Genomic DNA, 27,166 nt, shown 5'->3' with positions numbered 1-27,166 from the left:
GGCCTGCATTTCTCACAGGACAATTCTAGCTCTTGGGAAAGAGACCAAGTTCCAGACGGGAGGTGCTCCAAGTGGGGGCGGGGGGCTGCTAATTAACCACGGTCATGCGCCACAGGCCGGGTCTTGCTACAGTGAACCCCAAAGGGCTGTCCACATTCCCTGCTACAAAGGAATTCTACCGTATCGACGGCTGCTTGAAAGAAGAGTCCTTTTGTGTAGAAAGGAGAGGTAGATAAGTTGTCTGGTCCTCCAGGCACTTGTGGGAAGGGCATGGACTTGCACAGGATTTGATGTGCGGACAGGGGGGAGGCTGGCCTTGTTTGCAGGAGGCCAATATGGGAAAACAGAAAGTGTCCTGGACCTGGAACCAGACTCCTAAGTCCAAGTCTGGTCCTTGCCGCTTCCGAACCACGTGACCATGGGGACACTGCAAAATTCAATCTTGGAGGTCTTCAAACCATTAACATGGGAACCAGAATAAGACTCCTCTCACTGGATAGCATTGGTAGGAGGACCCAGTCAAATGAGCAGTGCTATGGAGATGCACGGTATCGTTCTCATACCAACCCATCGTAACGAGAACTCGGACTTATTTTTGGACGAGAGGGCTCTCTTCAGCTATAAAAGGGCAGCTATACCACTTGGCCCCTCTCATACCATGAGGATGCAAAAATAGCTTCAGTTCCAAGAAACTGCTCAAAGTTTTTACAAACCGCTCCCGCCTCTGTTCCTTCCCAGCTCAGCCCCGCAGTTATTTTATTAGCAATCCGAGAAGAGACGCGCCACCAGCAGCCCAGGCCCCAGTCCCCAGGGCCACTCACCGTCACCACCACGTAGAAGCACCATACCACCGAGCTGAGATGAAAGATGACCAGCTGCCCAGATTCATTGAACTTGCTGTGTTTGACCTTGGAGAGGTGAAGCCGTTTGCTGATTTTCTAAGGAATAAAGAGAATCCTACATGTTAATATATGCAGGTGGATGGGTAACGGGTGGGCTTCGAACTCCCATTTCCCACCCATGAAAGGGCAGCAGGTGGCCATGACCCGGGCTAGTCCGTGTAAGCCTGCTGTGTGCACAGAGCACTCAGTTCAAGGCAAGCATTTTGAGGAAGTGGCAAGATGGAGGTCTTCAGCCTAGATGTAGAGAAAACATCCCCCGATCAGGCTATAGGGCAGACCCATAAGGATGCTGCCCTGCCATTTCAGGTGTGTGACGCCCTCACATCATTAAGTGCTGTCGTCCCCCACACTAAGAAAGCTGTGAGCGGGGACAGAAACCACGGTGTGTGGCAAGGGATGTCCAATCAATAGGACCAATCAGGGCACACAAATTAGGAGGCAAAGGGGCCCAGAGCTGCAATCTCCTCCGGGGTGAGGCCCCACCACCCGTGGCAACTCCCCAGCTTCTGATGATGTCAGGACCCACACACGTCACTCACGTCTAAAATGTACTCCTGAACCACAGCATGCAGGATGATGGTGATGAAGACGTAGAACAAGATGGTGACCAGGTCCTTGGGCCCATAGTGGTAGTGAACGGTCTCACTATCTAGGGAGGAAAGAAGAGCCACATCGGCATCCCCGGGCTGAGGAAGTGCTGTGGGACCCCCAAACTGGAGACCTCTGAAGCAGAATGTGCCATGCTGTACCCCTAGATGCAGAAGACAGTTTCTTCCCCAGAATCCTACCCAACCTCTGGCCATGGCCCTTGGGAAGTGCCGACAGGGAGGGTTAAGGAGACCCAAGTACATTGCCATGATGACTACCTCCCCTGCCTCTGGGCAGGAGAGCATGGTGGTTAGGAGGCAGGGTGGGAGACAAACAATCTCCAGCTCACCCTGGCTGTGTGACTAGGCAGAAGTAACCAACCTCTCTGAGCCGCAATTTCCTTCCCTGTAAGATGGGACTGCAGCCTTCATTAGAGAAGCATGCAGTGGGGGTTAGAAGTGTGGACTCAGAAGCCTGAGTCTGTATCACAGCTCTGTCATTTCCTATGTGATGTTGGGACACCTCTCTGTGCCTCAATTTCCTTATCTGTAAAATGAGGGTAAAAGCAGTTCCCGTATCGTAGGGTTTCCTTGAGAATCAGAGGACTTCAATGCAAGGGCTCAGAACTCTACCTAGCACAGCGTAAGTGCTACAGATGTATTTGTGACTATTTTTGTTGTTGGGCTAGTGTGAACATTAAGTGAGATAATTTGTATGCAAGATGCTGATCACAGTGTCTACACCCATGGCGAGCATGCAATAAACGGTAGTTGGCTGAAGTATCATTTAATGGCAATAAATTAGACAAGAATCCCAGACATACAAGCCTTGTAAAGCTCTGCAGTGGCAGCCTTGTGTTCCACGGACAGAGGAGGGTTTCTACCTTCATTCCAGTTAGCAGGCTAGGGGTACCAGGGCTCGTGAACCCAGGCCTGGATCTCTGCTGCTCTGCAAAGCGCCCCTGGCCTCGGCCCAGCAGACGCACGGCTGTCGTTCCAGCTGTGCCGCATGCACGCTGAGTCACACACCTATGAGTCATCGCTCTCTGCCGGGATGCATTTACCAGAAGGTAGACAGGGGTCGGGGAGGTTCAGGGTGGCCACAGAACGGAGCAGAGCCCCACCCCGCCCTCTGCCACCCTGGACTTGGGAGAATGGACAGTCCACAGTGCCGAGGGGTGGGAGGGCAGCAAGCCTGGGAGCCCCGAGGTCGGACAGACTTGCCTGTTTCCTCTGCTGCCACCTTTCCACGAGGACCTGCCCGTGAGGGGCCCTGGGCTAACTGCCGAAGTGTGGAGATGAGAGACACCGGCCCAGCTTCGGAGCACACAGACCGGTGAGGAGACGGACAAGCAAACGGACAATGACCCCACGGACAGGCACACAGGGCCAAGAGGCACACAGAGCGCCCCAGCGAGCCGCGGCAGGCCAGGGCGCAACACCGGCTGGGGTGGTGTGGCGGGGACCAGGTCTGGGGGTTAGGAGAGGACGACGTCGGAGCCCCGGGGGTAGGCATGGTGGTCAGGGGGTAGAAGCATCGAGGCAGAGGGTGCAGGGGATGAGGCCGGGGTGGCGGGGGAGGTCACGGTGAATGCCTGGGTGCCCCGTGAAAGGGGGTGGACTTGATCCTGAAGGCAACACGGACACATCGGAGAATTCAGATTCAACAGGCAAATGATGAAATACGGGTTTGGGGAAGTGGACTCTGGCAACGGTGAATGACGGCGTGCCTGGAGGTGAAAACACCAGTCAGGATCTGCCGCCGTGATCCACGTCAGGAACCACAGAGGCCTGCAGTAAAGCAGGAGGACGGCCATCGGTGAGAAGGGGCAGCACGCGGCACCGGGCCCACCCAGGGGCTGAGGGCTGGGGGCGGGGGGGGGGGGGGGGGGCGGTGCATGGGGAAGAGGCAGGCATGGGGGCTGGAGAAGGCACTAGAGGTGAGAGGATACTTGCCCCACCTCCTTCAGAAGGGAGGACCAAAGCACACACACTCGACGGGGGCATAGTTTGAAACCATAAAATAAACACATGCAAAGTTTTGTCGAGACCAGCATTACCAGGCAAAATGGGATTTATACTCAACCAAACAAGCACGGCCCCAGAGTAGTGAGACAACACCTGTCAACTTTGGATTATCTTCTTTAAAGCCTCTTCAGGGCCACCTGACGCTCTTCACCCCCAAATACCATGGTTCCAAAGAGATGCGACCCTTGCTTTCGATCCCTCTTGAAACAAGAATGAGTGCATGACTTAATACAGTCTTTCATCCCTTCGCCGTTGAGAGCGACATGCGTGTTTTTCCATCAACAAATAGCCCACGTGCACGGGCTCCATTCGGGGCACCAGGAGAAGACCATGAACAAGGTGGGCCCGGCCCTGCCTTCCTGAAGCAGAGTGAGTGCACACCAAATCCTCACACTAAAAAACCGGAGGCTAAAACTACAATACAGCAGCAGCAACAACAAACAAAAAAAAACAAACAAAAAAACCCCACACAAACCACCAGATTAAAAAATGGGCAAAGGACCTGAATAGACATTTATCAAAAAAAAAAGACATACGAATGGCCAACAGGTATATGACAAAGTGCCCACCATCACTATCATTAGGGAAATGCAAATCAAAACGATGATACAACCTCCCATCCATTAGAATGTCTACCATTTTTTTTTAAAAAAAAACCACCAAAAGACAGGAAATAACAAGTGTTGGTGAGGACGTAGATAAACTGGAGCTTTTGTACACAGACTGTGGGACTGTAAAATGGGACAGTCACTATGGAAAGCAGTATGGTAGTTCCTAAAATATTAAAAATAGTAAATTCAAAATGGATGAAAGACCTAAACATAAGATCTGAAGCCATAAAAACTCCTAAACAAACACACAGGCAGTAGTCTCTTGGACATCAGCCTTAGCAACTTTTGTTTGGATCTGTCCCCTGAGGTAAGAGAAACAAAAGCAAAAATAAACTATCGGGCCTACTCCAAAATAAAAAGCTTCTGCAAAGGAAATAATCAACAAAACAAAAAAGCAACCTACAGAATGGAAGAAGGTATTTGCAAATGATTTATCCAATAAGGGGTTAATATGCAAAATATATAAAGAATTTATACAAGTCAACACACACAATCTGATTAAAGATGGGCAGAGGACCTGAATAAACATGTTTCCACAGAAGACATCCAGATGGCCGACACATGAAAAGATGCCCATCACTCATCATCAAAATCAAAACCACAATGGGAGAATACGTCACACCTGTCAGATGGCTAGAATCAAACAAGAAATAAGTGTTGGTGACAACGTGGAGAATAGAGAGCCTTGTGCACTGTAGTGGGAATGTAAATTGGTCCAACCACTGTGGAAAACAGTATGGAGGTTCCCCCCCACCCCAAAAATAGAAATAGAACTACCATACAATCCAGCAATTCTACTATGGGTATTGACCCAAAGCAAATGAAATCAGTCATCTGGAAAGATATCTGCACCCCTATGTTTACTGTAGCAGTATTTATAACAGCCACATTATGGAAGCAGCCTGAGGGTCCACTGAGAAGATGAATGGAGAAAGAAGATGTAATCGGATAGTACTCAGCCATAAAAAAAGGAGATCTTGCCATTTGTGACAGTATGGATGGACCCTATGGGTACTATGCTAAGTGAAGTCAGAGAAATAAAAATACCTTATGGTTTCACTTATAGGTGGCGTGTAAAAAACAAAAAAACAACCAGACTCCTATATACAGAGAGCAAGCTGGTGTCTGCCCGAGGGTGGGGGTGGGGGGTGGGTGAAATAAGTGAAGGGGATTAAGAGGTACACCCTACCAGTTATAAACTAAGTCAGGGGGGTGAAAAGTACAGCATAGGGAATAGAGTCAACAACATTGTAATAACGTCGTATGGTGACAACACCTAGGGTGGTGAGCCCAGTGCTGTGTACAGAATTGTCCAGTCACTATGTTGTACACCTGAAACTAATACAACATTGTAGGTCAACTATATTTCCATTAAAAAAAAATTAAAAATAGAGTTACCGTATAATCCTGCAATTCCACTTCGGGGTATATGCTCGAAACAACTGAAAGCCGGATCTCCAAGTACTATTTGTGTACCCATGTTCATAGCAACACTTTTCACAATAGCCAAAGGTAGAAATGACTCAAGTGTCTATTGACAGATGAATGGACAAACAAAATGCATTATATAGACCCACAACAGAATATTACTCGGCCTTAAAAAGGAAGGAAATCCTGTCGAGGGCTACAGCACAGATGAACCTGCAGGTGTATGTAGTTCGATTCACAGACACAAACCAGAATGCTGGGGAGTGGGGGCTGGGGAGAAAAGGGGAGTTGCTGGTTAATAGCTACAAAGTTGTGGTTTTGCAAGAACAGGGTTCTGGAGATGGGCTGCCCAACAGTGTCAATGTATTTAACACTACTGAACTGTACACTTAGAAATGGGGACAATGGCAAATTTTATCCCCTATTTAAATTAAAAACCCACCCCCAGTGGCCAGGTGTTAGGTAAGTACTCTGAAGTGGACCAAAGGCTCAAGGGGAAGGAACAGGGAGCAGAAGCATCGATCGCTCAAGGAGGGGACACAGCTGAGCTATGCAGGGGGAGAGCACTGCGAGGGCAGAGGCCCCAGGCAGATGGGGTGGGCGGGGCGGGGATGAGGTTGGAGGGCCAGCTCATGACCTTCAGGTCCCCTGACAGGTCCCGGCAAGGTCTGAAAGGCCCTGGCAGGCTCCTGAGGCTTTCAGGCCCGTATTTATAAAGCTTACTCTTCCTGCCACATGGAGAACTAAAGAAGCATGCACAGAAGGCAGGAGGGTGTGGTGGCAGAGCCACGGCAAGAAGACACATCCGGATAGATGTGGGTGATGGAGCGGCCCCGGGGAATGGTTCTCAAGTTCCTTCTGGAACCTCATCGGCACTCTGGAGCCTTCCTTCATGGTTTCAGCATTCTGCGACATGTGTTATTCTGTTTGATCTCATGAGATGGGCAAGGAGAGCAGTGGAGGACACAGGGTTCAGAAAGGTAAGGGACAGAAGCCCTTCTCAGGGCTCCCAGGGGCTTCAGTGCCCCAGCCCAGCCACCAAACACCACCTCACGGCCAACATGACCCACTCACCCCCACCCCTTGTCCCGCATGCTTACTGGTGATGATCCATTCCCCTGAGGTCCTTCTCCTACTCTGGTAACAAGTAGCAGCATCCATAAATACTCAAAAGCTGTGCTCTGATTCATACACAGTATCTCTGGTGCTTTCCCCTGATCTGCTATCTCCCCAGTTTTGATCGAAGGAGGAAAGGAAACTGGTTTGACGGTTTGGCTCCTTCTGCTCTCCACAGAGCCACAGAGGCTGGAACTTTGTGATCTTCCAGGAGGCCATAAACAAATTGATGTTCGTGTGTGTGTGTGTGTGTGTGTGTGTGTGTGTGTGTGTGTGTGTATTATATATATATTTTTAGGTTTTTGGTTACTAATTCTTATAAAAATCTTCACTACCCAAGTTGGAGCCCCTCCTCTTGAAGGGCTGCCCCTGTCTTGCACAAGCTCTCAAAGAGGCTGGCCATGGTTTGCAGTAACCTATACTAGTTTTGCAGAAAAGTAACTTGAAGCATGTCTCTGAGCTATTAGCCCAGAGAGGCCCCCCTGGTCACGAGTCGCAGCAAAATGCCGACAGGTACCAGGTGGATAACCCAAACGAGCAAAGCAGTCCAGGTCTCGCAAGATCACACCTTTCAGCAGAGGTCCGCTGCCTTAGACAGCTGACATCACCCCTTCCACAGTACAGCTGTAAACAGAGCGCCCTCTTGGTCTATCGTTCACCTTCCTGCTTTGAGAGAGGGACAAGAAATAGCCACTTTCCTATAAAGAAGGCGTGGTATACACACACTCACCGTGGAATATTACTCAGCCATCGAAAAGAAGGAACTCTTGCCATTTCCAACGACATGGATGGAGTTACAGTACATTATGCTAAATGAAAGAAGTCAGAGAAAGATAAAAACCAGATGATCTCACTCCTATGTGGAATTTAAGAAACAAAACAGATGAACATATGGGAAGGGGAAGAAAGGAGAGAGGGAAACAAGCCATAAGAGACCCTTAACGACAGAGAGCAAACTGAGGGCTGATGGAGGGAGGTGCGTGGGGGGATGGGCTAGGTGGGGGATGGGTATTTAGGAGGGCACTTGTTATGATGAGCACTGGGTGTTGTATGTGTCGAATCAGTGATTTTTACTCCAGAAACCAATATTGCACTGTATGTTCACTAAAATTTAAATTTTAAAAAAGTTCTCAGTACAAGAAAAAAAAATATCCACTTCCTTTTCCACCTTACTAAAAGACAGTTAAAGGGGTGCCTGGGTGGCTCAGTCATTAAGCGTCTGCCTTCGGCTCAGGTCATCATCTCAGGATCCTGGGATCGAGCCCCACATCCGGCTCCCTGCTCAGCGGAGAGCCTGCTTCTCTCCCTCTGCCTGCCACTCTACTTGTACTGTCAAATAAAATCTTTTTAAAAATAAAAGACAGTTAAAACTGGAATACACAGTAACTGACAGGTAGTCTCGATGTCAGGGATGCTAGAGGGTGACTGTGGGAAGCCACACAGCGTATGTCCCCCGGGGGGGATGAAGGAGTAGGGAAGGTGCTCCTCAGAGACTGTGGCCAGGGGAGGGGTGCAGCCCAGTGTGGCCAGATTCCTGATATTCCAGAAGCAAAGAGAAAAATTTTTACGTGAAATCATCTGATTTAAAAATATTGGGGACTAATTCAAAATTATAAAAAAAAATAAAAAAACACTTCATGGGCCAACACCAGACTAGCCAAAGAAAATAAATCTGCAGGCCAACTCTGACCATGGGCCACCAATATGGAGCCTCCAGCCTACATGACCCCTGACACCCTTCCTCCTACGCACCCCACCAGAATGTGTCAATATGCCCTTCGTAGGAATCAATCCAGCTTCGGAAGAAAGCACCTTCAGTACTGATCTTCCAACTGTAGATGCATTATTCCTCTCCCATCAAACGTGGCATTTGCTTGGCTTATCTCTGATCACGGTTTAAAAAGAGAGCTAGAGTCATCAATATGAGCCTTGGCTGTTTTGACCACCTCTGTCAGCAGCTGTCCCTTGACAGGAGTAACGTTCTTATGGACATCCTGTTTTGCTTCCTGTAACTAAGAGATACATTCCTGTTTCCTTTGGTGTCACCTGTAAGCAGCTTCTCCCCTCTGCCTTACGTGTGCCCATCTCGTCCGGGTACTCCTGTGCGGTCTTGCACGTCTTCCTAGGACTTGAGCTGGTTGGTGACTGCTTGGAGTCAACCTAGCCACCTTTCAGATCCTTAGAGTCTGGGTATCTTCCAACGAGCCTTGCACCTTTGTGTGAAAAGCTGGCTGTTCAGAGAGCATCACTGCACCATCCGGCCGTCTCTTGGTTCCTGGTGCCTTTCATAACACCTGCACATCCAGGATATGACAAAATGCACTTTCTGCAGGTTTCTGTGCTTACGGCCAACTCTGTTTCCACGTTATTTTGAAGTTCTAGAAGAACTTAGGGGCGCCTGGGTGGCTCAGTCGGTTAAGCGTCTGCCTTCGGCTCAGGTCATGGTCCCAGGGTCCTGGGCTCAAGGTCCCTGCACAGCGGGGAGTCTGCTTCTCCCTCTGCCCCTCCCCCCGCTTGTGCTCTCTCTCTGGCACGCTCGCTCTCAAAAATCTTAAAACAAATTTAAAAAGACCTTAGATATGAAAAAAAAATCACCACAAGCAAAATCAAGAGGCAAATGATCACCTGGGGGAAAATATTCGTAATTCAGACGATAAATGAAAGACTAATCTCGCTAACATGTAAAGAGCTCCCACCACTTGAGGATAAAAAGATCAAAACTGCAACAGAAAAATGCACAAGGATATGAACAATTCACAAAGAGATGGCCCTTATGCATTTAAAAAGATGCTCAACCCTACACCGAAGAGAAATGCAAATTAAAACTACAGTGAGCTACCATTTCATACCTATCAGATTGGCAAAAATCCAAAGCTTGACAATATACTCAGGCTCTCTTTCACACACTGCTGATGAGAATGCAAAATGGACCCCTTCTTCGGAAGGGCAATTTGGCAATATCTATTGAGATTACAAGTGCATCCACCCTTTGATGTGGCAACTCCACTTCTGGGAATTTATCTTATGGTGATACCTGCCATGTTCAAAATGACACGTGTACAAGGTTATGCACCACAGCACTGTTTTTAACAATAAACTAATGGCAGCAATCCAAGTGGTTTTCATCTACTGGGGCCTGGTTACACAGATCCTAGTTCTAATGCACTGGGGCTACTCCAAGTGTGGCTGCAGACCAGCAGCACCAGCATCAGCCGTGAGCTTGGAGATGAATGCTCCTGCAATCTACCCCAGACACTCCTGGGAGGGCCCCGGCCTTCACACACAATGACATCTCCAGGTGATTCCAACATAAACAATGGAGCGGTTTTTAAAAATGAGAGACCAAGATCAAAAACAGGGGAACCTAATCAGGAGATTTAGACAGCAGAATAATGGTCGCTTTGGGAAGGGGTACTGGCTCAGAGGACGCTGGGAGGCGGTATCTTGATCTAGGTGCATGGGTGTGCACCTGTGTGCAAATTCACCAAGCTGGGCCCTTAAAGTGTGCTTCACAGCACGTGCTATATCTCAGTTCGGTTTGTGAGGAAAACGACAAGGCTCTCTACATGTCGCCATGGAAGGATATCCAGGACCGATTACTTATTTGGGGGCGGGGGGGGAAGCAAGGTACAGAACACACAGTATTCTACCAGTTCTAGGAGAAAGAGAAAAGAAACATGCGTATTTGTGTGTGCATAAAGAAATACTGGAAGGTAAGAGGAGAAATCCAGGAAGGGCACAAAGGAAGCAACGGGGATCATCCATAGGGGACGGGGCTCTCAAAGGAGGAGTTCAGGGTGGGATCAGGACTTTCACTCTGACGTTTTGGACAGGTGAGTGTAGTTTCTACTCAAAAAGTGATCTTTAAATACACGTCCAAATTCTTCCACTTTGTACAAATAAAATTAAAGAAGTGGTATCTTTCCCACCTCATCCCCCCCCCCCGCCCCCCCACAGGGACCCAGACCAGGCATGGAGAGACCTGAAGCTCATTTCTGGAGCTGCCAGCGGCCAATCATGTGACCCAGGGTCTCTCTGCCCGCACTCACCCGCCCTGGGCAATGAGGATCACACCACCTACCCTATACCATCAAAGGTAGAAGGATGAAATCGATAACTGCCTTACAAACTGTAAAGTGCTACACAGAGGGGATCATTATGACCACTTCCACCAGAATCCGAAGATAAAAGAACATAACTGTCATCATGCACCACACACAAAAGGTACTCCCACGAGGGAGCTTATTTAGGATAAACATTACAAACAACAACCATAAGCCATTTATTGAGCACATGCTCTGTGCCAGGCGCTGTAGTGAACACATTTCGTAGGTGGCATCATTCGCCTCTCACAGGAATCCTGAGTATTATGCCCATTTTACAGACCCGGCAGCTGAGGTTTAGAGGCCAGCAGCTAGTGAGGGGTGTGCCAAGGCCCCCAGCACGCGGCCAGTGGCAGAAGCCAAGGCCTCCTGGCTTTCTGACTCCCCCTCGAATCATACAGACGGTGCATCTGTTAAACCCTGAAGGCCTGCCTTCTCCCCGAGGCGCCATATGAGTGCGGCTGAGGACAGGCGTGGGGCAGAGCGCCTCAAAGGGCGGCATCCTGACCTCCATTCCTACGTCCGACCAGGCTGCCAGGCCATGCCCTCACTGGCCTCCCGACCCGGAAGATGGGGCCAGCGGCGTCAGAACTACAAGCACCACCGAGGTGCTCACACGCACTCGGCTGTTAGGAGTTGACTGTGGCTCCCCCCACCCCAAAATGATTAAGTTGGAGTCCTAACCTCTACCACCTCAGAATATGACCTCCCCGGGACACAGGGTCTTTATAGAGGTCATCAAGTTACAATAAGATTAGTGTGGGCCCTAACCCAATTTGACTGGTGTCCTTACGAAAAGGGGAAACTGGACATCTCTCTCTCACACACACACACAGATGGCCATCCATACGCCAAGGAGAGGGGCCTGGAATAGAGCCTTCACTCAGGGCCTTCAAATGAACCAACCTGCCAACACCCTGATCTTGGAACTTCTAGCCTCCAGGACTGGAAGACAATAAATTTCTGTTATTGAAGCCACTCGGTCTGTGGTCCTTTGTCACGGCAGCCCTCGCAAAAATTACACGCCCTTATATGATCCTTCCTCACACCCCGCCCCCGCTCCACCCAGTTAACTAAAGATCTAGCACAGGAATCGTCAAGGTTACCATTTTAACCCCATATTACAGGACTCGGGATACATTTCTGCCAATTTTCTAGTAAAATAGATAAGAAAAGGATACTTTCATGATGTAAAAAGATGTAGCAGAAGTGAGAGAAGCAGTAAAGAGAATTTGGAAATAAAGGGCCTAACTTTGGAATTGTTTTTTTGAAGTACCATTCCTTTTTACAAGGCTGCAAACCCCCCGCCCCAGGGCGTTCAGGGAAGAAATACAGCAATAACTCCGAGGTGCCAAGCACACACTCAGTCCCTGTTGCAGTTTACAAACGTGAGGCTTCTATCTACAACCCACCTGAGCGGACAACACGCAGCACGCGGAGAACACCTACAGGAAGGGAAAACGTGAGCTTTACAAAAAAAAAAAAAAAAATTCATTGAGAGCCATAAAGGAAAAATAACTCAAGGATCACATACAAAAGAAAAAAAAAAGAATAGACCTAGAATCACAGCTTTTTTTCTCCCCCTGGATAAAAATGTCAACAAGTGCATTGTTAAATTAGGAACAAAATTTCAGTAGGAACTGAATAAGAAAACAATTATCAAAGCTAGACAGAAGACAAGATTGGCTCAGGAAAGACGGGAATGTGAAGTAAAAACGTGGGGGTGGGGTCTGGATCAGAGGGTGTGGGGGGAAGGGAAAGAGCAAGAAAATCCAAGAGAAGAGGCGGCAGCGGGTCAAGGGCGCCATTGCTAGGCTTCTGGCTGGTGAACCCTCAGCCACAGCCACTCAGGGGTTCCAGTTACTTAAGCCTCTAGAACTGCACACTGAAGGGGATGAATCCTCCGGGCTGTAACAGGGAACTGGTGAAAATCAGGTCTAGGCTGGAAGGGGTCACTGGAGGCGCTGATGTGTTCACCTCGTGAAAACTCACTGAGCTGACCACTTATGGTTTGTCCACTTTTCTACACAATTGTTAGGCTTCGATAACAGGTGCCCTGGTGTGAAGGTGTCCTCCCCCTGCCCCAAATTCACATGTTGGAGTCCTAACGCCAATGTAAAGGTGTTACAGGTAGGGGCCTTTGGGGGGGGTGCTTGGGTCACAAGGTGAAGCCTTCGTGGATGGGGCTGGGCCCTTACAAGGGAACCCACAGCTCTCCCTGCCTCCCCCCCCGGACCCCGTCAGGAGGCAACAAGATGTCTGTGCCTGGAAGGGGGCCCTCACCTGACCCTGCTGGCACCCTCATCTCAGACTTCCAGCCTCCAGACTGGGGAGAAGTAGGTTTCTGGTGTTTATAAGCCACCTAGTCTGTGGTAGTTTGTTTGAGCAGACCAAATAGAGGAAGGCAGCAAGTTCAAGAACAAGTTTCAATTTACGGATGGCGGTCGCTGGCTATCAGTCCTGGGTCAGAGGCTCCCCACTCTTTTTTAGATGGTTGACCAATAAGGCCAGGGACACTGGGGAATATGGGTTCTTCTTATTCATACAGGCAGGACTCTAGGGCCAAAGGGAATCTTGGGGGCTGTTAGGCCCGAGGGGCCAGGACAGAGCCAGGTCTTTGCCTCCCTGGTGGGTCCCCTCCCTCTCCCCATCACCCACTTAGCAAACCCAGCCTTCCCACGGTTTGCCCAGGCCCTGGTGCTGGTGCTGCATCGGGTGGGAGCAGCCCAGCCTGTGGTGGATCCCTGGGAAGGTCTCTCTGTGTCTCAGCCCCCTCAGGGGAAAAAGGATGGAGCCAGGCTAGGTGAGCCTCGAGTATCCTCCAGCTGGGTAGGCCACAGGTCCAGGGTGGGTAGCTTGCTCTGTAATCAAGCAAGGCTCCGTCTCCAGAGCCGCTGCTGCCCACCTGTCTCTTCCCTTTTGTCCCCCACAAGCTTATCTGACAAGCAGGGGCTCAGTCTGATACGTGATGCCAGTCTTTCAAGTACGTGATACGAGCAGGAGACAAGACTAATTCCTGCCAGGCAGCACAGGGAACAAAAACACGCTCTGAGCCCTGGACAAAGGCATTCAGATGAATGAGGCCTGAGAACCATCTGTCTGAGGGGGTTTTACAGGGCAGTGTGCGTCTCGTCCTACCAGGGACCATGAGAACCACGGCCAAGCTCTGGCGGGGGAGGTCCGTGGCCTTTGCAACCCTAGCTACAAAATGTCGCCCAGCAGCTGGGGGCGATAAAGCCACCGAGGACCACGCGAGCCAGGGATGTGTCCTTGTCACCTCTGAGGACTACAAAACAAACCCTTCTCCTGAAGGGGTCCCTCAGCCTTGTTGATCGAGGGGTGGAGCAACAGGCTCAGGAATGTACAGCTACCATGACCCCTGCCCACACTGCCTTACAAACATGGCCATGACTTCTTTGGGAGCTACGGCCCAGCTCGAAACCAAATCTACTCCCGTGGTACTCCTCACCTCCCTCCACCACCACCCCCGCCAACCAAAGAGTTCTAGAAGAACCAAAATTGGGAGAGCACAGAAAAATACAAACAAGTTACAGGACCAAGTGGGTCTCCCTGTCTCACCTTCAAGGTCGGAAGCACAGGGTCGTTTCAAAGCCTGCCTGGTGCTTTTTATGCAAGGCATTGAGAACAGCACTTTTCAGTCTTTACAGGAATCACCTGTGGCTCTCCTTAAACAGCAAGATCTGGGTGCGCCCAAGTGGCTCAGTCCGTTAAGTGGCTGACTCTCGTTTTCCACTCAGGTCATGATCTCAGGGGCCTGGGATCGAGCCCTGCAATGGGCTCCATGCTCGGCCTGGAGTCTGCTTGAGATTCTCTCTCTCCCTCTGCCCCTTCCCCTGCTCAAGGGCATGCACACTCTCTCTCTCTCAAATAAATAAATAAATCTTAAAAAAAAAGCAAGATCTGATGCAGTAGTTGTGCGGTGGGGCCTGGGAGCCTGCATGTCTAATAAGTTCCCAGGTGATGTGAATGGTGCGGGTCCAAGGACAATTTGAGGGGCAAACACTTAAGAGGACTCTTGGGGCTTCCTGCAATCAGAAAACACATGGGCTTGAGACCGTGACCATAGCTCTCAATTTTGCAGATGAAACGATGGAGACAACAAATGTTAAACAGTCCACCCAAGACAAGGGAGCAAATTAGCGGCACAACCCAAAACAACCTTATAAGTGTTAAGCCCATTTGGGGTCACTTGTTCTAGATCAGATGAAAAGCCAGTAGGCCTTGAGTCATTCGGCAAATTAGTGGCACAACCCAAAACAACCTTGTAAATGCTCAACCTCGTAAAAACCCATCTGAAGTCACCTGCTCTGGATTAGATGGAAGGGTCTGTCTGTGTAAAGAATCTTCTTTTTTTTTTTTTTAAGATTTTATTTATTTGAGAGAGAGAGAATGAGAGATAGAGAGCACGAGAGGGAAGAGGGTCCGAGGGAGAAGCAGACTCCCCGCTGAGCAGGGAGCCCGATGCGGGACTCGATCCCGGGACTCCAGGATCATGACCTGAGCCGAAGGCAGTCGCTTAACCAACTGAGCCACCCAGGCGCCCCTGTAAAGAATCTTCTGAGCTTTTACATTCTATTTCTGGCCATAACACCGACACTTTGGGGTATTTTAATCAGAAAGAAGACTCGGTGTCTAATGGTAAGACCAAAAACTGGACATTTTATTCCTTGCCAGAGCTGGGCAAGGTGTGTGGTTGCCAGATAAAACACAAGACGACTGGGGTACCTGAGTCAGTTAAGCGCCCAACTGTTGGTCTCAGCTTAGGTCTTGATCTCAGAGTTGTTGAGTTCAAGCCCAGCCCAGAGTGGAGCCTACTTAAAAAAAAAAAAAAAAAAAAAAGACCAGTTAAATTTCAGATAGATAAAGAATTTTCTAGTATAATTATGTCCCATGTATAATCTGGGATATACTCATACGAAAAAAGAAAAAAGAAAATACTGTTTATCTGAAATTCAAATTTAACTGGCAGTCCTGGATTTCTGTTTGCTAAGTCTGGCAACCCTGACAGGGTAGCAAAATGGGAATAAGGACAGTAGGGATTTGGTAACAGGGAACACTTCCTGCTTCTTTGCCGTTGACTTTAAAGAAAAACACAAGGATGAAGCGTGACAGGCATTCCATCAGGATGTGCACAACTTATTACTACAAGAGTAAAGCCCATCTCTCTGAATGGGGCTTAATCTTCTTAGCCAGCTCATTATAATGGGACAAAATCATACATTTACGGCTGGTATTATGAGTTGAATTGCATCCCTGCAAATTCATCTGTTGAAGTCCTAACCCCCGCCACTTCAGAACGTGACCTTATTTAGAAATAGAATCGTAGCAGATGCCGTGAGTGAAGATGAGGTCACAGTGGGGTAGAGTGGGCCCCTAATCTAATGTGACTGATGTCCTTATAAAAAGGGGAAACGTGGATGCGGAGACTGACATGCACACAAAGCAAATGCCATATGAAGACAGGCATTCTGCAGCCACAAGCCAAGGAACCAGAAGCCAGGGCTGAGCCTGGAGAGGGAGCGTGGCCCTGCTGATGCCTTGACCTTGGACTTCTTGCCTCCAGAACTGTGAGACAATGAATCTCTGTTGGTAAGCCACTCAGTTGGTGGCACTTTTGTGACCTTAGCCCTATACACGGATACAGGGAGCTGGGAGGAGGGAGGAGAGGAGAGAGGCATTACCATTAGCTACTGTCCGCAGAACTTGAAAACCTCAGCCAAGGAAAGACACGGGGATTCAGAGATGGGAGACCGCTTTCTATGAACACAGCCACTGCTCTACTAAATGTCCAATTTAACGGACGCCTGGGTGGCTCAGTCGGTTAAGTGTCTGCCTTCGGCTCAGGTCATGATCCCAGGGTCCTGGGGTCGAGTCCTACTTCGGGCTCCCTGCTCAGTGAGAGTCTGCTTCTCCCTCTCCCACTCCCCCCTGCTCTTGCTCTCTCTCTTTCTATCTCAGATAAATAAAACCTTTAAAATAAATAAATAAATGTCGACTTGAAAAATAAATAAATAAATGTTGAACTGAGCAAGTTACACAGTTTAAAGAAACCTTAGAAACCAGAATTTACCCAGGTTATACAGAAAGGGTATGTTCCCAAGCACCCTCAGCCTTAAAGAGATTTGGGAGGAGGGCCCTGAAAATCGCAACCTCAACAGACCTGTTACTGTGAACTGCTGTTTTCCCACGAGAAGTCTGCTTTCCTTCCGTACTTACAAACCAAACACGACCGGACCGAGCTGGTGCTTAAGGAGGCCCAACAAAATTAAGCAGGCTGTTTCTGATTTCATTGCTTCTCTTGATTATTTGCTTGTCATATTTCGAATTAGCCCCAAATGGCAAGATTTAAGCAAGAGATAGGCTATTTAACAATACTTTATCCCCTCTTTCTAAAGTAACTGAAACCTCCTCGTTTCAGTACGGCTTATCATGTACCTTCACCTCTACCCAGGCCTTCTTCTGGCTGAGAGGAGGATGCCAGGAGCAGAATTCAATAACCCCACCCTAGAAAAATGCCAAACCCAGCTGGCTCCAGTCACACTGGCCTTTGTTCAGGCACTGGAACGTGCCAAGACATTTGCTTCTCACTTGAGGCCTTCACACATGCTAATCCCTGTGCCTGGAATGTTCTTTCTCTTGCCTGGACTCTCTCCCTATGCCCCCAACACAACTTCTCACACACACTCGGCTCCAATGTCAGCTTCTCAGCAACATCTTCTGTCCTTACTTTTTCAGTTTTCTTTATCACACATAAGCTTATCTATTCCCTTCACCACCCCTACCACAACCATAATTTTTTATTATTTACTTGTTCACTATCAATCCCTCCCTAATAAATGGTGAGCTCCAGGAGTCAGAGATCAGACATGTTTTGTGCACCAAAAATAGACATACAGATCAATAGAATAGGAGAGAGAGCCCAGAAATAAACCTACGCTTATATGGTCAATTAATCTATGACAAAGGAGGCAAGAATCTACAATGGGGAAAAGACAGTCTCTTCAATAAATGGTGTTGGGAAAACTGGACAGCCACATGCAAAAGAATGAAACTGGACCACTTTCTGACATCACATACACAAATGGGGGACCTAAAACCATAAAAATCCAAAAAGAGAACACAGGCAGTAATTTCTCTGACATGGGCTATAGCAACATTTTTCTAGAAATGTCTCCTGAGGCAAGGGAAACAAAAGCAAAAGCAAACTACTGGGACTACATCAAAATAAAAAGCTTCTGCACACCCCAGGTAACAGTCAACAAAACAAAAAGGCAACCTACAGTAATGGGAAAAGATACTTGCAAGTGATCTATCTGGTAAGGGGCTAATATCTAAAATATGTAAAGGACTCCTACAACTCTATGCCAAAAAAAGAAAAAAAAACAAAAAATCTAATTGAAAATGGGTAGAGAACCTGAACGGACATGTTTCCAAAGAAAACATACAGATGGCCAACAGACACGTGGAAAGTAGCTCAACATCACCAATCATCAGGGAAATGCAAATCAAAACAATGAGAGAACACCTCATACTTGTCAGAATGGCTAGAATCAGACACAAAACTAACAGGTGTTGGTGAGGATGTGGAGAATAGGGAACCCATGTGCACTGCTGGTAGGAATGTAAATTGGTCCAACCACTGTGGAAAACAGCATGGAGGCTCCTCAAAAAATTAAAAATAGAAATACCATATGACCCAATAATTCTACTACTGGATACTTACCCAAAGAAAGCGAAAACACTCATTCAAAAAGATATATGCATCCCTATGTTCATTACAGCATTATTTATAGTAGCCAAGACATGGAAGAATGAATAAGGAAGATGTGGGGCGTGTGTGTGTGTGTGTGTGTGTGTGTGTGTGTGTGTATGATAGAAAAAGAGAACAGAATATTACACAGCCATAAAAAAAAGATGAGATCTTGCCATTTACAACAACAAGGATGGACCTAGAGGTGAAATAAATCAGAGAAAGACAAATACCATATGATTTCACTTATATGTGAAATCTAAAAAACAAAGCAAATGAATAAACAAAAAGCAGAATCAAGGACTCCTGGGTGGCTCAGTTGGTTAAGCGTCTTGACTCTTGATCCCAGCTCAGGTCTTGATCTCAGGGCTGTAAGTTCAAGCCCTGCATTGGGCTCCACATTAGGCATGGAGCCTACTTAAAAAAAAAAAAAAAAAGAAGAAGAAGAGGAACAGGAAGAAGGAAAAAAAATGAAAAAAGAGCAGATTCAGACCTATAAATACAGAGAACAAAATGTATTGTTCTCTGATATTTACCTGAAGGGAGAAGGGAAGAGAATGGGCAAAATGGGGGAAGGGGCAGAGGAGAAAGGCTTCTAGTTATGGAATGAAGGGTCACAGGAAGAAAATGCACAGCATAAGGAATGTAGTCCGTGATACTGTAACAGCACCGAATGCTGACAGATGGCAGCTACACTTGTGGTGAGCCTAGCACAAGGTATAAACTTGTCTAATAGCTAAGTTGCACACCTGAAACTAACGTAACATTGTATGTCAACTGTACCCAAATAAAAAAATTGAAAAATTAAAATTAAAAATAAAAATTAAAAACTTTAATTCATTTCACTCTCTGCTTGCTTGTTCATGCTTTCCAAGAACTCAGATGTAATTCTTACCTCTTTGCTCATCTACAAATAGGTCGTACCCCTCCCAGATTGCTTTTTAGTGAAAATTTAAAATAACAATTCCTTTAAAAAAAGAAAGAAAGAAATCAGATGTTTTGTAAATTACTTAACACCCAGGGCTTGGAGCACAGGAGACACACAAACATTCGTATGGATTGATCAATTAATTAATTATTTAAAACAAACAAATGAGGGGTGCCTGGGTGGCTCAGTTGGTTAAGCATCAAACTCTTGATTTCAGCTCAGGTCATGATCTCAGGGTCCTGGGATCGAGTCCCGTGTTGGGCTCCACGCTCAGCCAGGAGTCTGCTTGAGGATTCTCTCTCTTCCTCTCCCTCTGCCCCTTCCCCGTGCCCCCCCCCAAACAAATAAATAAATCTTTAAAACAAAACAAAAAAAAATAAATGAGAGCATGATATGATCAATAGTGGCATACCTCCAAATCCTGGTGGGAAGCTCTTTATGCTCAGAGGTTCCAGGTTCAGCCCTGGAGCCAGAAGTCTACCTTCTCATCCCAGCAGGAGATGGACTCTTTTAGGATATCACTTGTCTGGGAAAGTTTCAAACTCAGAAATCGACCCTCCGCTCGTGATCCGGCTTTACAAACGCAGGCATATCTCATTTTATTGCACTTCGCTTTACTGCACTTTGCAGACACTGCATTTTTTTTACAAATTGAAGGCTTAATGGCAACCCTGTGTCAAGCAAGTGTATCAGGGCCATTTTCCCAACAGCATCTGTTCACTTGCCTCTGTGTCACATTTTGGTAACTCTTAAAATATTTCAAAGGCTTTTGTTATTATTATGTTTGCTGCGGTCATCTGTGATCAGAGATTACAGCTCACTGAAAGCTCAGATGATGGTTAGCATTTGTTGGCAATAAACTTCTTACTTAAGGTGCGAATCTGCTTTTTAGACATAATGCTATTGCAGGCTTAACAGGCTAGAGTGTAGACAGAGCTGTTTATATGCACGGGGAAACCAAAAAATTCATCTGATGTGCTTTACTGCACTATTCATTTTACGACGGTGGTCTGGAACTGAACCCACAGTATCTCTGAGGCCCTTCCTATAATAAAAGCATGCCCTGGTCACACGCACATCAGCTGCTGTGGCCCCCAGGACAGTACTTTCTCATGCTAAATTAATAAAGCAGTGTTGGGTTATGATCTGGCTTCCCATACAAATGGACTTCAGGGAGAAATGCAATGAAAATACCAACACAACATTCAATAGCTGGATCTCTCTTTATAAATTAATAAATAGGCATCGTGACACTAAAAAAAAAAAAAGCCTCTCCATTTTAAATTTGGAAAAAAAAAAAAACCTTAAAAGCTTAGGAGTTATGGGTCATAAGAATGAGATGAGAGAGGGTATTTTGGCAATGCATATATAAAACCTTTAAAATGTACATAGTACTTGACCCAGAAATTCAAGTAGTAGGAATGTATCCCGAGAAAATAATCAGAAATGCATGTTAAAATTTAGTCCCAAGAATGTTTACTGTAGCACCGTTTACAACAGAAGCTGGAAACTTAAATATCCAATAATATGGGATTGAATAGATAATTGGTGGTAATCCCTATTAAGAAATACTCTGCAGCTGGGGCACCTGGGTGGCTCAGTCGGTTAAGCAACTGCCTACGGCTCAGGTCATGATCCTAGGGTCCTGGGATCGAGTCCTGCATCAGGCTCCTTGCTCAGCGGGGAGCCTGCTTCTCCCTCTCCCACTCCCCTGCCTGTGCTCTCTCTCTCTCTGTCAAATAAATAAATAAAATCTTAAAAAAAAATACTCTGCAGCTTTTCAAAATATCTTACTGAATAGAATAATAATTAATGGCATGGCAAGAAGGCTCATCATATACTAAAAGCAAAAATAGTGGGTAATAAATCAACACTCATGAACTGTAGTGGTTAGCTGGGTGGTGGTGTCATGTGTGATTTCTATCTTCCTATGTTTATCTGCATTTTATAAATTTCCTCTGAGTATCATGTATCACACAATGTATATATAAAAACCTTTAAAATGTGCATAGTACTTGACCCAGTCATGTATTTTGAAAAATGTTTATCTACAAATATAAATTTTAACCAGCCACAAAAAGACAAACAGTCTACGATTCCACCTACATAAGCTACCTAGAGTAGTCAAATCGTAGAGGCAGGAAGTAGCACGGGCGGGGCTGGGGTGGGGAGTTACTGTTTAACGAGTACCGAGTTTCAGTGCTGCAAGATGAAGACAGTTCTAGAGATGGGCGGCGGTGATGGTTGCACAACAGTGTGAATGTGCTTAATGCCCCTGAACTGGACACTTAAAAAGGGTTAAGATGGTAAATTGTGTGTTATGTGTATTTTATCACAATTTTCTTAAAAAAAGAAAAAAGCAGGAAAGAAAAAGGGGGCGCCTGGGTGACTCAGTCGGTTAGGCATCTGACTCTTGATTTTGGCTCAGGTCATGATCTCAGGGTCCTGGGATCGAGCTCCAAGTTGTTGGGCTCCACACTCAACGGGGAGTCTACTTGAGGATTCTCTCCCCTTCTCCCTCTGCCCCTCTCCCTGCTCGTGCTAGAGTGCTCTCGCTCTCTCTTTCGCTCGCTCTCTCCCTCTCTCAAATAAGTAAATAAATCTTTAAAAAAAAAAAAGCTAAACAATTTAAATCAGTAAATCTAAGTACCCCTGGATCTAGGGGTGTCTTAGTTACTAGGATTTTCAAGAGGAGTAGTTCATGTAACACCTGTGTGTCGACTTTACTTCAATTTTAGAATAAAAGAGCTGAGGGGCAGGAGCAGAGAAGGCAGAATGTGACTTCAGGCCGCGTGGCACCGAGCGCCACAACCCATGGTGGCCGCCAGGGATGGAGCATGCCTCGGAACGAGCAAGCGTTGGCCTTGTTTCCTGACCACCTGCAATGGCCATAAGGGCTCCTGTCTTTCCTCTCCTGAGCATGGAGTTCTCCTCCTCTCTCGCTAGCGCCCCTCAGCTTGACTCTCAGACGAAGGAACTGATCAGGCTGCCCCCGGAGCCCCATTTCCCCTGAGTCTGGCTCCGGGGACTACATCCTCCATAGGCCATGGGGTAGGGGATTTGCCCCCAGAATCCTTCAGCTAGTCACTGGGAGAGTCAGGCAAAGAAGAGACTCTCCCCTCGAAGTCAAGATGATTCCCCTCTGTACCAGTGAAGAAAGAACTAGGTTCGGCAAACAAAAATTCCTCCTTTATTCATCAAGAGGACGCCCAGCGCCTTGCTACTGGAAGAGGGGTGCAGTGCCCGGTTCCTGACGGCGGGACCTAAGGTCCCCGAGAGGACAGAGCCACAGGCTGAGGGCTGCGCGTGGCCCGCGGCTGGCTCTTAGCGGTGCTAGGACGTGGGAGGCTGAGCTCCAATGGCTAACAAGATCATGCATGTACACAGGAACAGTACGTTTTCTGAGGCCTTCAGAGTTAACGGGGCCAGGGCAAGACAGAGACTTGTGCTTTTCTTACCTGCTGTAGGCACGCTAACATTATACTGAGGTAAAATAAATAGGAAGGCAGTCTTGGCGGTGACCTGTAAAATAAAGGAAAAATGTTCCAATTTAGCTTCTTGCTCACGTCAGAAGAAACAAGTGGATCCTGCTACCAGCCCCCAGGGCCCTTCCTTTTTGCATCTCAGACCCACAGACCTGTTCCATTACACACAGTAGAACCTCAGGAGGAGTTAGCACTGTGTTTGCTTGTTTCCCCGTGTTTCTTGAACGTCATGTCTCCCAATACCTGCACTAAAAACAAACAAAACAGTGCTGGGCACTGGGTGGTATCTAGGCTTTTGTACTTGCTGCAGATGAAACCAAACAAGCCGAGCGCTCCCAAGCTAAGGGCACAGACCTGCCTGCCATCCATTCAGGTATTTATTAAGTCAGCCCTAGGCACCCGGCACTGCGGAAGACAGCAGCCGGTAGAAAATGAGGACTCTGACTTCAAGAAGCTTCCACGGGGCGGAGGTCTCCCCAGCACACTGGTTAACTGCACGCTGGACAGTAGCTCCCAAAGTCTACACCCGAGCTTCAGAAACCGAGAACCGCAACTGCTAAGTTCACGTCCGCTGTGCTGGGGGGCCAGATGTAACACCCCACACTACTGTTTATTTCAAAAGCTGCCTCGAAAATCTTACCTGTGCTGTCCCTAGTCTCTGCTTGTCACCTGGCTATCAATAGCCAAATCAGTACTTGGGCAGTTCGGCCTGCAGGGAAGAGCTGACCAAATGTGGGGATTCAAAGCTTGGACTTAAGGATCGACTGACTGCCTGGGTTCAAATGCTGCCTCTGCCGTTGCTAGCTGTGTAACCCCAGACCCCGAGCCTCAGTCTCCCTGTGCACAAAATCGGGGACGTTTGTAGTCCCCCAGCTGCTCTGGGTGGCGCTGGCCCAGCTGCTAGTGTGGTTAAAGGCTCCCCAGATGTTTCTGATGTGCAGCTGGGGCTCAGAAGCACCACCCACACCGTTCCGAAGCAGGGGAGGACGCCTCCGGATACACCTCAGCAGTAAAGACTTACTGGTTCTCCTCTAAACAAAAAGGTCTTAAGGCTGTACTGTGGGTGTGGGGGAAACACACTGGGCATAGCCAAAGCAGCGTGGAACCGAGCGAACGACGCACTGCAGACCCTCCCGGGGTGGACTCTCAACAACCCAGAAGGAGGGGACTGTTCTCGGCCACTGTCCCCGTCAACAAGCCCCATGTCTCTGCATTGAGGTGCTCTTTGTACACAGCGATGCATAAGGCTTCACATGTGTTTGTGCTGTTGTCTGGGACGTGTTCTGTCATGCTCGCAGGGAAAAAGTCAAATGAGACTAGGGATAAGAAGGAGCTCTGGAAAACACAAAGCCCTATCCAAATACACAGGTCTTGGGGAGCCTGGGTGGCTCAGTCGTTAAGCGTCTGCCTTCAGCTCTAGTCGGTCCTGGGATCGAGCCCCGCATCGGGCTCCCTGCTCGGCGGGAAGTCTGCTTCTCCCTCTCCCACTCCCCCTGCTTGTGTTCCCTCTCTCGCTGTGTCTCTCTCTCTCCCTCTCCCACTCCCCCTGCTTGTGTTCCCTCTCTCGCTGTGTCTCTCTCTCTCAAATAAATAAATAAATAAAATCTTAAAAAAAAAAAAAACAATACACAGGTCTTCCCCGATCTTCACCCCAAGACCTTCCTACTGTGGTCCACAAGACCTTTTTCAGGGGGCTCCCAACCTCCCTTCTAGTCAATTGCTTGTGTTTCAGCCAAAATGTGCTACTCACTATTTCCTTTTGGGGGTTTTAGCCCCTCTCACTTTGTATCCTACCTCTGTTACATGCCCCCCCGCCCCGCACACACACACCAAATCCTATTGATCAGAATCTCATTTATCCATCATAACCCAGCTCCCCTGCAGCCCCTCCAGGAAGCCTTCCCTAACAGCTCACAGGCGGGGATGGCTTCTTCTACTGGAGGTGCCCTCCACCGTGCCCCCCGTACCACCCTTTCAGTCTCCTCCTTGTAGTTCTCCTCATGTGCCACTCCTTGCACACAGGGACTAACCCAGATGCACACGGGAAGGGCTCAGGAACCACTCAACGGACAAGATGGAAAATCAAAAGTTGAGTCTGGGCCGGCTTGCTTCACTCAGCTGTTCTGTCCCCACTCGTTCGCGGGAGCTGCCCCACTGCCATCACTCTGGCCATCTCCCTTTCACCTGGCTGTCACCCCAGCCTCCTCCTTGACACCATCTGGCTGCTAACCCACCGGAACCCACGCCATCATGAAGCCCCGCCCCCCCACCACTCCAGCCACGGCAGTGTCCCCTCCTGAACTCCACTCACGGTGGTCATCCTTGACCCAACTGCCTGACTCAGTGCTGTCCACCATGACTCCTTCAAGGGTAAACCTTGTCTTCTCAGGCTGACAGCCCTGCGAGAGAAGACATGGAAGCCAGAGGGTGTGGGAGAAGGGAAGAGAGAGGAAGAAGGCAAGCAGACAGGCAAGAAGACAGTATTTACCCAACACTGCGCATGTTCTAGGCACAAATCTCCATTCAGCTTCATCCGGGAAACACACCCATCTTTTAAGTTCGTGGCGTGGAGTGGGCCTCTGTGAGGTTTTGGCTGACCAGTATCACCACCCCTCTGTGTTCTTTGCCTTCCTCCCTTCAGCAGCCCGCGTTCATGTTTCCCTCCGTATGTTTGGTGCCAATTCCCAAGCGCTCTTCCTACGCATGCATCCATTTGGAATTATTTCATTTTATTTTGACATTATAACTCAAGCTGTGTTTATATAACTTGACACAAGGGATGAAAGAGTGAAAAAAATTTAAAAAGAGCTACACCTTATAAATAACATTCAAATCACATTTTTAGCTCTGTCAGGGAAACGGTTATTGCAGTATCCTATAGGCCAAGATATAAATCTACTCAACGTACATCAAAGTATTTGAAGTATAGTTAGCTACGTGGAAAATGTGTAGGTCAACTTTTGTTTACTCATGTCAACATACAAACACCTAGGCATATAATAAAAACTTCCTGACACATTCTAGTACTTTTCATTAATATTTTTCACAGAGTCACCAATATTTGACACCAAAAAGCTCATCTAAATAAAACGGGATCTGACAGTGTATATAAATGTATAGAGTCCGCTACTCTAACTCCTGAAAGAATCATTCCACTTTTTTTCTTTGAGGAAGATAGACATTTGGTATACGGGCTGTACACGTATTTTTTCCCTAGTCCTGAAGATAGAGTCACCTCTTGTTATTCACATTAGTTCTGTTCAATGAAGTCACTGCGGATGCTGAGTTAGCGGACACAGGACTGTTTCTCCCCGGGGAAATACAGGGTTAGGTACCCACGGTCTCTGGTCACAACATTTCCATCAACGTATCAATATACAACCTTGTTTATGTGCGTTTTTCTTTAAAGATGCTATATTTAATGTATCTTGATGAAGCGTGAACACTGAACCCATGGCCAACAGCACTACAATTCGTGCCTATGGGGGCTTATCTAACACACGTATGTTCTCGGTGAGGCGTAACAGAGCCTTCTCATGCTTACAAACAATAGAGCTTCAGCACCCGGGGTGAGAATCATTTTAAAACAGCAAAATCAGCAAGAAGACACACAAACATGCAAAAAGGAAAAAGAAAAGGGGGGGGCACGAAATAGACCACAAAAAGGACACTTGCTTACAACAAGGAAAGCTGAAACTAGAAGGCAAAGCATGGTCTTGTTTGACTTCAGCTGGGAACGTGCTCATGGGGTGACTCAAATTTTCCACTGCTGTGTGTGCGTCCACAAACGACTGCAGGATCGCCCGGTGCTGATTTTAGAGCTACAAATAAATTTTAGCAAGCAGGAGCATTGGCAGACACAAAACGTGTGACAGATGAGGTGGATCAACTGTGTTGGGACAAACCTGACAGCCAGCTCTGTGAGGACCAAGATATTTTCTTTTGAAACACCTTTTTTGAAGTATAATTTACACACTACAAAATTTAGCCATTGTAAGTGTACAGCTTAATGGGGTTTATCTTTACTTACTTTTAAACTCTCCCTTCACTGGACTAGAAGTACTAGGGAAGTGGGGATCTTACTTGTCTTGGTTACCTTCGATCCATAGCCTGAAACAGTGCCTAGCTCACAACCAGCACTCAATAAGCACTTGTTAAATGAACACAGTGATTAAACAGGGGAGCCAGGATTGTGCTCAGGTAGCTG

The 27,166-nt window shown here is 47.6% G+C and overlaps 1 protein-coding gene across 2 annotated transcripts in view; it reads right to left on the bottom strand.

Annotated features, from left to right (window-relative positions):
* TRAM2 (translocation associated membrane protein 2) overlaps positions 1-27,166 on the bottom strand; it is an 82,134-nt gene that overhangs the window by 17,466 nt on the left and 37,502 nt on the right. For both annotated transcript variants that reach the window (XR_003521320.1, XM_027601419.2), the window contains exons 2-4: positions 22,933-22,996; positions 1,442-1,551; positions 822-938 (exon numbers count right to left, since the gene is read on the bottom strand). Coding sequence is in view for 1 of the 2 variants with exons in the window: in XM_027601419.2 (XP_027457220.1) it covers positions 822-938; positions 1,442-1,551; positions 22,933-22,996 (291 nt within the window). In the remaining variant the exon portion in view is untranslated. The remainder of the gene's footprint in view (positions 1-821; positions 939-1,441; positions 1,552-22,932; positions 22,997-27,166) is intronic.

This window comes from Zalophus californianus, chromosome 7 (genome assembly GCF_009762305.2).
Source record: "Zalophus californianus isolate mZalCal1 chromosome 7, mZalCal1.pri.v2, whole genome shotgun sequence".
NCBI classification, from domain to species: Eukaryota; Metazoa; Chordata; class Mammalia; order Carnivora; family Otariidae; genus Zalophus; species Zalophus californianus.
Note: the sequence above shows the minus strand (reverse complement) of the source record. Positions and strands in the feature narration are given on the sequence as shown.